The 12921-nt window shown below is 40.3% G+C and overlaps 1 protein-coding gene across 1 annotated transcript in view; it reads right to left on the reverse strand.

Annotated features, from left to right (window-relative positions):
- POLD1 (DNA polymerase delta 1, catalytic subunit) overlaps positions 1-12921 on the reverse strand; it is a 105649-nt gene that overhangs the window by 10751 nt on the left and 81977 nt on the right. Inside the window, exons 23-24 of the mRNA XM_063435970.1 lie at positions 11803-11935; positions 10557-10670 (exon numbers count right to left, since the gene is read on the reverse strand). Coding sequence (XP_063292040.1) covers positions 10557-10670; positions 11803-11935 — 247 coding nt within the window. The remainder of the gene's footprint in view (positions 1-10556; positions 10671-11802; positions 11936-12921) is intronic.

Here is a 12921-nt window from a genome sequence, read left to right on the forward strand (position 1 = left end):
ATTAGCTAACTGGGATGTGGATGATATTCCAGTTTTAATTCCCATTCATCTCACCCATGACAGCTGGCTAGTTTCTAGTTTTTCTTGTGGGACTGTACTTTTAAATGGTTCCAGGCATTTATTTGTATATGCTGAGATATCATACCTGTATGATTCTAGGTTTCATGTTCGGGCAAAATGAGCCCTCAAAATACATGAATTAGGACAGAGGTCCCTGGTGGGAAAAATCTTACTAGCTCGTTCCTCTTTGGTGGGAATTTAGTGTATTTTGAGGGTTCAGTTTACCCGAATACAATTTCCCACTACCGTCCCCCTCACCACAGGTTGATGGAGTATAGAAATATCTCCACCTCCCTAGGCCAAGCTTCCAGTATATCGATAACCACCATAGCACAGCACGCTAGTTATGTTCATATTGATAAAGTTTCTTGTTTTGATGCATTGTCTATTTGGTTTATGTAAAAATAGGTTTCTTGTTGTACCCAGCCACTGGTATTTCCGATATCCGTAATTCCCCAAATAAATATTAAATAACAAAATAAGGAAAAACAAATATATTTTATTCTAGCTCTTTTTAAGATAATTAAAGGGACACTATAAGCACTAAAACCACTTTAGTTTAATGAAATAGTTTTGGTTTACAGATCATGAATCTGCAGTCTCACTACTCAATTCACGGCTATTTAAGAGTTAAATTACATTTGTTTCTGTGACCCTAGCCACTCCTCCCCTGGCTGTGACACACACTTTAATCACACAGAGGAAGGTATTGCAAGCCTGAACAGTTATATTCTAAATGAATCACACTGTGCAATAAGAAAAGAACATAAATGTACACTTCTGTTTCAGGAAGTGTTTAGGGAGGCGGTGTGAGTCTCAGCCAGGGAAGGTGTGGCTAGAGCTGTATAAACAAAGTACGTTAACGCCTGAAAGGCTGACAACTGAGGAGCCATACTGCAGGGACATGATCTATATACCAAAACCACTTCATTAAGTTAAAGCTATTTTGGTGCTTAGGGTATCCCTTTAAAGATGGGATATCCAGTTTCCAATAGACACTAGCTAAAATGATCATCAAGACATTTTTACCACTAATTTAACTTCACTGTATCTACCTACTGTCATTTGTCTTGAAATCTCTGGATCTGTTACCATTTTTAAATTTAATTTAAATAAATTATTTGGCGGTTATTTTTTTTTTGATGTCTCTATCCAAGATCTTACACCTTTCTCCAGAATTCTATGTCCCACCTATTCTTTTTCCACCACTCATTACTTGGTTCTGAATAAACATTACTTTAAGAATAAATAACAGTAAATAACCAACAGTGCGATTCTGACTTAGTTCTGTTTTGTTGCTTCTTGCAAAACTGGGGTCTAAATTAGCCAAGTTGCCACTCAGCACTTTTGTAGGCAGACAAATTTTGCCAATACCGCAAGATTTGCAGAATAGAAAGAACTATCCTTTTTCTGTCGTATGGTCTGTGTGAGAAAACAAAGAAGCTCCATGGAAATCAACAGCTTACATGAAGCGCTTGTGTCATCGGATATATTAGTGCAAAACAAAGACAGAATGGTAAACACTATCAGATCAGTGAAATGTGTCAGGGTTGAGCCTGAGGTTTTTTTTTTTTTATTTGTTTTTTTTATTACTGGCATTTATAAAGGGCCAACATATTTTGCGGTTCCACTTGTTTTCAGTTGCAGGGCATATCAGCACAAGTAGTTTGGTGAAGTTTTGGGGAAAATCTCAGTGGTGATTACAAACATGGATTACATGCACTTTTTTTTCACGAGATAACATTCTTTTAGTCTGCTAGAAACATTATTCCATCCTTTTAGAGATGGTGTACAGCATCACCACTTCAGACCTTACATTGTCCTTTCTAAAGGCCACCAAACTTTAAAACAAGTTCACAAAATAGAAGTGTAAATAAATCAATTACAAAAGAATATGCCGAACCATTTACCCTATACCTCAATACCTCCCTAGTATCCGAATAGGTGGAACCAGAAAAAAAACAAACCCCAAAAAGTGCCCATATTCATGTAAGCCAAGTAGGTTTCCACCGCCCACCGCACTATTATTTATCATGCGTCCCCTTACATACACTGTTGCTACATGCTCAGTTCCCAATAATAACACGTATAAATCTGTATACAACTGAAGACCAGTAGAGCATCACACTTTAAGGAAAGCGATGGCTGCTGGGTGTGTGTCACCCGATTATGACCCATTTATTGGTTGATGGTCCTTTTCTAAAGCGGGTATATTACAGCAGTTTTTGACAGAGGGGTGGGACTGAGAAATCAGTGATGTATCGAGTTTTGCAACAAAATACAAGTAGATTAACGGAGGTAAAATAGTTCCATATCATCTGCAAAACTATTTCAGCATATGAAGAATAAAAAGCACAGATATGATAGGTTTCTAAACACAACAAGTACACTATAACAGAGGCAGAAAATGATAATGCTTGTGCCACATAGCATCAATATGGTAAATCAAGCCATGGTAGAAGACATAAATGACAGTTTGAGATTGATAGGCGTCTCAATAACAACACAAATATGCAAACATTATCGGGTTGATGGTGGGTGCTGACATTGCACAACTTAAAATTTGAGGCTGTGGATGACCGGAAGGCTGTCTATTTACATTTCTATAATTAAGGAAGTGCAACAAGAGTTACGGGTTATCTGTGGTGACTGAAATTATTTTAAATAGACTACTGAAAAGGACTAGCAAGACACTAATTATGCAGAAAAGAACTCCCTATTAAAATCACTGGTTTGGGGAAGACGGAACCATGAAATTGAGATCATTCTTTATGTGGTTCTTAACAAGTTTTTGTTTAATGCTGGGTGCGCCTCTAAAAAATATGTTTTGGGTTCACCCGGTAAGAGATTAAAAAGTACTTTATCTTTTTTTGAAATTGACCAATGTTTGTCGATAAACCAAAAATAATTTGTAACACACGTGTTTAGTGTGTAATTCTAATCAAGGACTCAGCCTCCTTATTGGATCAGAATACTCTGCGTTATCGGAAGAACAATCCCGGCGCCAATATACAAAACACAGAAGTCTACAAGCAACAGCCGACTGAGAAAGCTTACTTTGAAGCGAAACGCGTTTCGGCAACAGGATCTGCACTTATTGGACTATTTCCAACATTTGTTTTTAAATGTGTTTGTTTTTATACATATATTTTTATTATCAATAAATCATTGTTGGATTCATCCGGTGTCCAGACTTTACCATATGACTTCTGCACTTCAACAGGGGTAGTGTCACCCCATAACTTGACACCTTGCCTTTCCACCTCAGAGCCAGGCTTATCAGGCTCTGAACAAGGTGAGCTTAACATCCTTATATACACGTTAAGTCACTATTGTTGAAAGCTCTGCACTATAGTATATTTTCTATGTCTGGAGAATATTCACCTAACATCTACCAGAGGTGTGATGCTGCCCTGAGAGCATAAAAGTTCCTTTCTTTGAGCCAGTTACTATACAGGCTCAAGTCAATGTGAGTTGATACATACCACAAGTATATTGTACTATTAGCAATTTATACCATCTGCACTATATTCTCGTTGTGTTTTTATTTCATATATCCCGTCTGATGCCACATTTTCCCTACATACCTTGAGGGGTTAGCATTATAATTTATGCATGGCTCACTTTCCACCTGGCGCTCCACTCTCGTATAGATTTAGTATGTGTATATTTCTTATTTATCACGATTTTACGCGTGGGGAGGAGGTATTCCCACACGAGTGTTGTTAGAGCTGCTTATTCATCTTTACCTTAAGTGCTATATACACACTAATCTCTCTTTACATGAATGCGAGGACCACGTTTTCATAGCATAACTATCTCCACCATCCTGACTTCTTCCCATAGTGCATCATGCTGCCATCTCTTCCCCAGGTGACCAACAGCACACATGCAACTGGCCAGCTACCTGATCTGAAAGAAACCGTGAGTTCTCAGAACACGCAATTTTCTTCCATTGTTCAACAGTCCAGTTCTGATGTTCACAACCACATTGAAAGAGCTTTCGACAGTGGAGATGGGTCATCATGGGCACTCTGCTGTGCATGGGTAGCATAGCCCCATACCAGTCAAGCTGTGATGCACTGATTGTTCTCACATCTTTTGATCATGGCCAGCATAATTTTTTCAGCACTCTAAGCTACAGTAGCTCTTCTGTGTTCTCAAACTAGATGTGCTAGTCTTTGCTCTCTACGTGCATCAATGAGCCTTGGGCGCCAATGACCCTGATGCCAGTTCACCAGTTGTCCTTCCTTACACCACTCTTGGTAGGTACCAACCATCTGATACCAGGAACACCCCATAAGACTTGCTGTTATGGAGATACTCTGACCCACTATTCTAGCCATCACCGTTTAGGCCCATGTCGAAGTCACTCAGATCTTTTCGCTTGCAAATTTTTCCTGCTTTCAGCACATGAAATTCAAGAAACTGACTGTTCACTTGCTGCCTAATATACCCCACCCCTTAATAGGTGCCATTGTAATGATACCATCAATATAATTCAATTCACCGGTCAGTGGATTTAATGATGTGGCTGACCAGTATACACACACACACACTTATGCATCACCTTCCTATCTCATGTTGGAATTTCAGGTGTCCTTCTTGGGCATAGAAATTATAGAAATCATGTTTCCACAACTATCCCAGAATTCCCAACATGACATGCAAATGAGCACAGACATGCATCATGTTTTAGACTTCATGCTGTATTTCTGCAGATACCCTTAGTAATGGACACTGATTTAAAAGATAGATTATTTATTTATTTTAAACAAAAAGCATAAGCTATGATCCAAAAGGATCAGTGACCAAAAACCCGCCATGGACTACAGTTTCGACCTTGTAGGTCTCATCAGCATGGTGCCGTTTCTGGTTTGGAAGTTGAAGTATCTCTAAGAGCATGTAGCTAGATACAAAAAAAAAAAAAATGTGGAGAGACCAAACAATACATACAAAAATGGACTGTTATGCATCACCTGCATATCTCAAGTTGGACTTTGAGGGATCCTTCTTGGGCATAGACACTCAAGAATTGACTACAACATCCATCCATCATGGAAGCAGACACGTCAACCGTGGGTAGGGGGGTGATGAAAAGAATCAACAAGTAGCAATGCCGTTATAAGGACAGCTTTGAACATTTAAACAGAGTTTGTAAAATGTTTTAGATCCGGCAGCCTACTTTTAAAAGCCTGGAATTTGTGAACACAGACGTGTTTTTATATCTACCGAAGTAAAAACCAACAGGGTCAATGTGAACATAATAAAATCCTGTAGTAACCCATCTTTTATTACCAGTAAGTTTACGTTTAATTTCAGGTCACCTTGTAGCTTGATTTACAGCTTACAACGCTCTGTAAAGATTATACACGTGCTTTGAAGTGTGCAATTCCTCAAATAAAATCATATGTAAATTAATACTTATCATTAACTTTCTATGTTCCTCTTTTCTTGAAAACTGTCAATAATGCAACCCTGCAAACCCCACATCTACAATTACAACAAACAGAGTTGCTAATCGGTTACCGTTGCTGTGTGTTAATCAACTTTTGTTTTTTATATTAAACAGGCAGAAAAGATCTTTCCTTAACCGCACTTAATGAACTGTAAAGATTTGATGAACTTGGATGGAATATTTATTGCAGAATCTGTGAAAGGAGGTTGGGTATATGGACAGGAGAGGACAAACTGAACTGAAGATGTTTTCTTACATTTATTTATTTTTTCTTAGCTCTTATTAAGTTAGATTGAAAAAGTTTTTTTTTTTTTAAGAGTTAGAATTTTTCAGTGTTCCAGATGTTGATCACATCCTTATTGAGCCTAGCTGTACTGACAGTGCCTAAGAGAGACTGAAAAATATCTGGGTGGCTGGTTCTGTTGTAGACAACCAGCTTTACATTTTGAATATGAACCTGCCATACTGCTGGGACCAGTTAGAGTGTAATGGGACACTAGCTTGTCCGTTGTCCGCTGAGCATCTCCTACATATTGTGTGTCTAAATGTCCCAAGTAGAACAACATTTTTCAAGGCATATACAGTTGCAAGCAAAAGTATGTGAACCCTTTGGCAGGATATGGATTTCTGCACAACTTGGTCATAAAATGTGATCTGACCATCATCTAAGTCACAACAATAGACAATCACAGTCTGCTTAAACTAATAACACAGAATGAAATGTTGCCATGTTTTTATTGAACACACTATGTAAACATTCACAGTGCAGGTGGAAAAAGTATGTGAACCCTTGGATTTAATAACTGGTTGAACCTCCTTTGGCAGCAATAACTTCAACCAAACGTTTCCTGTAATTGCAAATCAGACGTGCACAAAGGTCAGGAGTAATTCTTGACCATTCCTCTTTACAGAACTGTTTCAGTTCAGCAATATTCTAGGGATGTCTAGTGTGAATCGCTTTCTTGAGGTCATGCCACAGCATCTCAATTGGGTTGAGGTCAGGACTCTGACTGGGCCACTTCAGAAGGCGTATTTTCTTCTGTTTAAGCCATTCTGTTGTTGATTTACTTCTATGCTTTGGGTCATTGTCCTGTTGCAACACCGATCTTCTGTTGAGCTTCAGCTGGTAGACAGATGGCCTTAAATCCTCCTGCAAAATGTCTTGATAAACCTGGGAATTCATTTTTCCTTCGATGATAGCAATCCGCTCAGGCCCTGACGCAGCAAAGCAGCCCCAAACCATGATGCCCCCACCACCATACCTTACAGTTGGGATGAGGTTTTGATGTTGGTGTGCTGTGCCTCTTTTTCGCCACACATAGTGTTGTGTGCTTCTTCCAAACAACTCAACTTTGGTTTCATCTGTCCACATAATATTTTGCCAGTACTGCTGTGGAACATCCAGGTGCTCTTGTTCAAACTGTAAATGTGCAGCAATGTTTTGTTCGGACAGCAGTGGCTTCCTCTGTGGTATCCTCCCATGAAATCCATTTTTGTTTAGTGTTTTACGTATTGTAGATTCGCTAACAGGGATGTTAGCATTTGCCAGTGACTTTTGTAAGTCTTTAGCTGACACTCTAGGATTCTTCTTCACCTCATTGAGCAGTCTGCACTGTGCTCTTGCAGTCATCTTTACAGGACGGCCACTCCTAGGGAGAGTAGCAGCAGTGCTGAACTTTCTCCATTTATAGACAATTTGTCTTACCGTGGACTGATGAACAGCAAGGCTTTTGGAGATACTTTTATAACCCTTTCCAGCTCTATGCAAGTCAGCAATTCTTAATCGTAGGTCTTCTGAGAGCTCTATTGTGCGAGGCATCATTCATATCAGGCAATGCTTCTTGTGAAAAGCAAACCCAGAACTGGTGTGTGTTTTTGATAGGGCAGCTGCAACCAACACCTCCAATCTCATCTCATTGATTGGACTCCAGTTGGCTGACATCTCACTCCAATTAGCTCTTGGAGATGTCATTAGTCTAGGGGTTCACATACTTTTTCCACCTGCACTGTGAATGTTTACATGGTGTGTTCAATAAAAACATGGCAACTTTTCATTCTTTGTGTGTTCTTAGTTTATGCAGACTGTGGTTGTCTATTGTTGTGACTTAGATGATGATCAGATCACATTTTATGACCAATTTGTGCAGAAATCCATATAATTCCAAAGGGTTCACATACTTTTTCTTGCAACTGTATGGTGAGGATAACAGTTCAATCTCAAAACAGAGGCAGTTTCATTGCACTACTGATTATAAGCAGGTCTGGAAACATGTCAAGACCGCAGACTGCAAGAATGTTACTGTAATTTGAAGGCAATTAATATAGGCCTTCTCAGCTCCTAAAATTGGTTCGTCTAAATCAGTGTTTCCCAACCCAGTCCTCAAGGCACACCTACCAGTCCAGGATTTAAGGATTACCCAGTTTTGTCTAAGGTGTTTTTAGAAAAAAAAAAAGAAAACACATTAGACACAACTGGGTCACCCCTAAATCCTGGACTGGTAGGTGTGCCTTGAGGACTGGGTTGGGAAACACTGGTCTAAATTGTCCCCTGAATATTTAGATGTTTAGAGGTAACAAGTCCAGTGTACCATAACGAGCACAAATTTAGAGAAATTAAAAAAAATCTCACAGTTGGATTTTCTCGTATTACATCATTTTTGAAGTGTTGCATTTTTCCTCTGGTCAGCAACACGATTAAGCAAAGACTGGAAGAAAAACCAAAACTAGCAAAAGGAGGAACTTTCTTCAGCTTTTACCAAGAAATGGAAATTGTTCCAGGAAAAAACAGCCACGCTTTTAGAATGTTTCTGAACCAGCTTTGTGATGTTAAACAAGAAATTCCACACATAATTCTTTGCATGATTTTATAAAGAGATCCGATGGAAAAATGTTTACATTTGGTTTAATCAAGAAAGCAAAATACCAGTCGAGTAAAGCAGTGTTCCCCAACCCCCGGACCGGTACCGGTCCGTGGATCAAACGGTACCGGGCCGCCCAGGGGTGTGCGAGCCTGCCGGCTAATGCGGGGCTGGCATTGCCCAAGTGCCAGCCCTGCAATGTGCCTGCGGACCGGAGGGGAGATCAGAGATCTCCCTCCCCGGTCTGCAGGCACTGTGCTGACAGCCGGCAGGGGAGGGAGTGAGAGGACCCGGGAGCTCTTACCTACAGCTCCTCCGGGTCCTCCTCTTGCGAGATTTGGAGCGTTGTCGCGGTGACCACGGCAACGCTCCAAATCTCGTGAGAGTGAACTCTAGCCCTGTAACTGGGCTAGAGTTCATCTCACCTCCACTGGGACCACCAGGGAATCCCCACCGGACCACCAGGGACTAAGAAATGTCCCCCCTCCTCCCAGTAAAGGTAAGAGGGGGGAGAGGAGGGAGGGGGGACATGAATATATTAAGTTTAATTAATTAAATAAATAAAAAAAAGCCTCCCTACCCTCCTTACCCCCCATACACACACTACACACACTGCCCCACAAACACTGCCCCATACACACACTACACACACTGCCCCACAAACACTGCCCCCCATACACACACTGCCCCCCATACACACACTGCCCCCCATACACACACTGCCCCCCATACACACACTGCCCCCCATACACACACTGCTCCCCATACACACACTGCTCCCCATACACACACTGCCCCCATACACACACTGCCCCCCATACACACACTGCCCCCCATACACACACTGCCCCCCATACACACACTGCCCCCCATACACACACTGCCCCCCATACACACACTGCCCCCCATACACACACTGCCCCCCATACACACACTGCCCCCCATACACACACTGCCCCCCATACACACACCGCCCCCCATACACACACCGCCCCCCATACACACACCGCCCCCCATACACACACCGCCCCCCATACACACACACTGCAACTCTCACACACACTGCCACCCTCACATACACACTGCACCGCTCACACACACATACACACAATTTTGAGTCTATGTCTTTATGTGACTGTGTTTGTGATTTTCTGACTATGTATGTGTCTGCGTGTTTTTTTAATATATGTGACTGTTTTTTTTTTTTGTCTTATTAAATCAAAACAAGCGGGCCACGGAAAAATTATCAAACGTTTACCGGTCCGCGGCGATAAAAAGGTTGGGGAGCACTGGAGTAAAGGACCAGAATCTGATGCTGTAATAGTGTTGGCCTACACTTGGACATGTGTTACTGTTTTTTGATACTTGCCCAATCCTTCCAATTTTATTATTCCGTTTGCTTTGTGTATTTGCAAAATATGAAAATAAAGATCGTCAAAGAAAACGGAATATAATTTATGTTTCAACCCAAAATATAATATTTACACCACAAGTAGACAAAGTTATTCAGACAAGGATGTCCAACAAGAATGGATGAGGAAGATAAGTTGGTGGTAACAGATTAGGCGCATACCATGTCCAGTTCCTAAAGTATGGCATTATGAAAAGAAGTCCATATATTAACTGTGGTGGTATCAAACAATTCAGAGGTGGCCTTCAGATAGATGGCCTTCAGAGTTCCAACCACTATAGAGGTTTGTCGATTTATGGCAATGGACCAAAATTTACTGAGGCTAATCAATAGCAACCTGTAGTATTAAAGTTCGGAAAGCTGAGCAGGAACCTAGGTGTCTAATCACATGCATGAAAACTGCTTCCATCAGCCCTGTTAATATTTGGGTCAGTGAACTGGCATGCAAAGCCCAGGGTCCATTCTCGTGCCTCAACGCAGCTCAGTGAACAGTGGATGGTGGGAAAAGTCCCTGGCACGTTTCCGCACAGGTGGTCTGTGAAGGTCACAGTGACAGAATCAAGTGGAACAGAAGGTGCTCTGTCTGAACTTTTAAAAAAAAATTCCCAAACTATGAGGAAATTCTAGAATTTGTATATTGTTAGTTGGTACACATAAGGCCAATTAAACACCAAATGGATTATAAGAAACAAATGCACTGCTATCAACATCGATTATGCATGAGAAACATGGCCAATGACAAATTGACCTTGATCTTGGTCCTACATACCATCGTGAGTTAGCATTGCTTTGCATCCAATGCAAGTACTGCGTTTCTTAGCGAATGCCATCAGACCACCAACCTTCGATGTTAACACCGTCTTGCAACGTGTGTGTTCGCCCTCTGGAAGTAATAAAAAAAAAAAAAAAAGTAAAATAAAAAAAGTTATTTAAAAAAAGTTTCTTTAAAAGGAAATTCTCCTATTTCTCTTTAAAAAGTTTAAAAAAAATAAAATAAAATCTATTATTAGGTTTCCCATCAATTTTATCCACTTCCTCATTAATTAAAAGGATCAGTAAATGTTAAAGATAAAGATGTCTACAAGACAAAACCATGTGTGTTTTGGAAAGCTGGCATGCAAAAAATGATTTTACAGGAAGCTTTCTACACATACATATTTATATATATATCTATGTAGTTTATTTTACACACACCGGCAGATGCAGGAAGGATGACTGCTCAGCAATAGCATTCAAGAGCATCAGTACTGGCAACTTAAACATCGCTATAGAAGCCCTGACCACTCCATACAGCTGGTCATCACTGCACTCCTCTTATTAAACGGTCTAAACATTGTGTTAAATTATTTTCATGTCAAACGCTGCAAGCGGATTAGGCTCTAACAATCAGGAAGTGCCTCTAGCAGCTCTGATTGACACCCACTAGGGGTGGAGTTAACAGTGTAAGTTAATTATTGCCGGTTCTCAATGTTAGTTTACATCATTACACTGGGGAGGGGGGGGGGGGGGGGGACGACGACTCCTGTTTTCCCCACTTTTTTTCCAATATACAAAAATTAACTAAAAATCTGCAAATACGCTGATTTTCAGCTCCAAGAAAGTCGACATTCAGGAGATTGACAGCTCTAGACTCTCCAGTAGTGACTGTCACAATGGTTGGACCTGAATGATCCCATTGGCTAAAGATGCTACTTTGCAATCAATCCAACCAATGTGACAGAATCCGTAGAAAGCTGGGAATACAAGAACTGGACGCAGTTACGGCAAAAGTAGAGCTTCAAAAAGTGGTGTCTCTCGAGCACATTATTAGGAGTTCTGAAAAGCAACTTTATCCGTACATTCTCTCTCTCTTTTTTTTTTTTTTAAATGCACCAGCCTGTAAGAAGTTTTATTTTAAAAGACCCGATTGTCTCTGGCTATTATTCTAAATAAAATAGCTACCAAGACTTTGAAGGTACTGTAGAGATGCCTGCTGGACTAGCTTGGTCTAATGTGCTACGCAATACGGTACTCACTGAGAAGTACACTCTCTGCCTTGGACTCCCCCAGGATAGGTTCGAAGATTCTTAGTAAAGGTTTTGATAGTTGTTGCTGCAGGTAATACTGGGTATCTATGGGGATGTTGTTCTCAAGGACGTAGATAGGGTCCTACGGAAAGTGAAGAAAAAAAAAAAGAAAAAAAAAAAAAGGATTTTTCAGTATGATTCACTAATACTCAGTTAAACTTCGTAGAGATTGAATTACAAAATTTCCTAACAAACAGAATTGAGTTTAACCCCTTAAGGACACATGACATGTGTGACATGTCATGATTCCCTTTTATTCCAGACGTTTGGTCCTTAAGGGGTTAAACTATTCACTCCTGCAGTAACATTATCCCTTTCAACTTTTAAAGTCACAAACTCTGACTTTAAACCATGTTCAGTCTGAAAAATCACGGCAAAGTCTGGGCATTTTATTAATCATCTTTTATTTTAATTTTTTTAATGATAATCAACAAATAGACCTCAGTATCAAAAACATGTTCTGGTGTAAAACATCATTCAATTGCTCTATTGAAGTGATCAGAGGATCTTTATTCTCTATTCAGCTTTGAAAAGCTACATTGTTCAGAGAAAGATGAAAAAAATACCTGAATCATAAGGCATAGCTATTGACCAAAGGTACGAAAACAATTATTTTCTGTTAAAATTCCTTTGTTGCAGTTACTAACAATGGCATCTATTTAAACGGACTAAATCTTATCACATCAAGCACAGTAAAACAGTTCCTCTACGATGACAGGCCATTGGAACAGTAATCACAATAATGAGTGTGCCTCACATTGACTCAGCTCAATTAATACAGGGATTGCAGAAGTTGGGCAGGAGACGGTGTCCTCTGCCCCTGGCAAGAGGGAACCACTTTCTCTGCTAAACTAACCTCTGAAAAAGAATAAATAATCAAAAAGCAGAAGTGGAACCTGCCTCTAAAACTCACTCTTTCCCCTAGGTGCTTCAGAGATCTGCAGGTGTTTCACACCTTTCACTTTTATTCAAAAGAGATATAGAGTCTGTCTTTGATCTAGACCTGGATACATTTCACCATGGGTCCTTAGTTCCTACTTTTGTCTGATCCTATCATAATAGTCAGCT

This window comes from Pelobates fuscus, chromosome 11, assembly GCF_036172605.1.
Source record: "Pelobates fuscus isolate aPelFus1 chromosome 11, aPelFus1.pri, whole genome shotgun sequence".
Taxonomy (NCBI): Eukaryota; Metazoa; Chordata; class Amphibia; order Anura; family Pelobatidae; genus Pelobates; species Pelobates fuscus.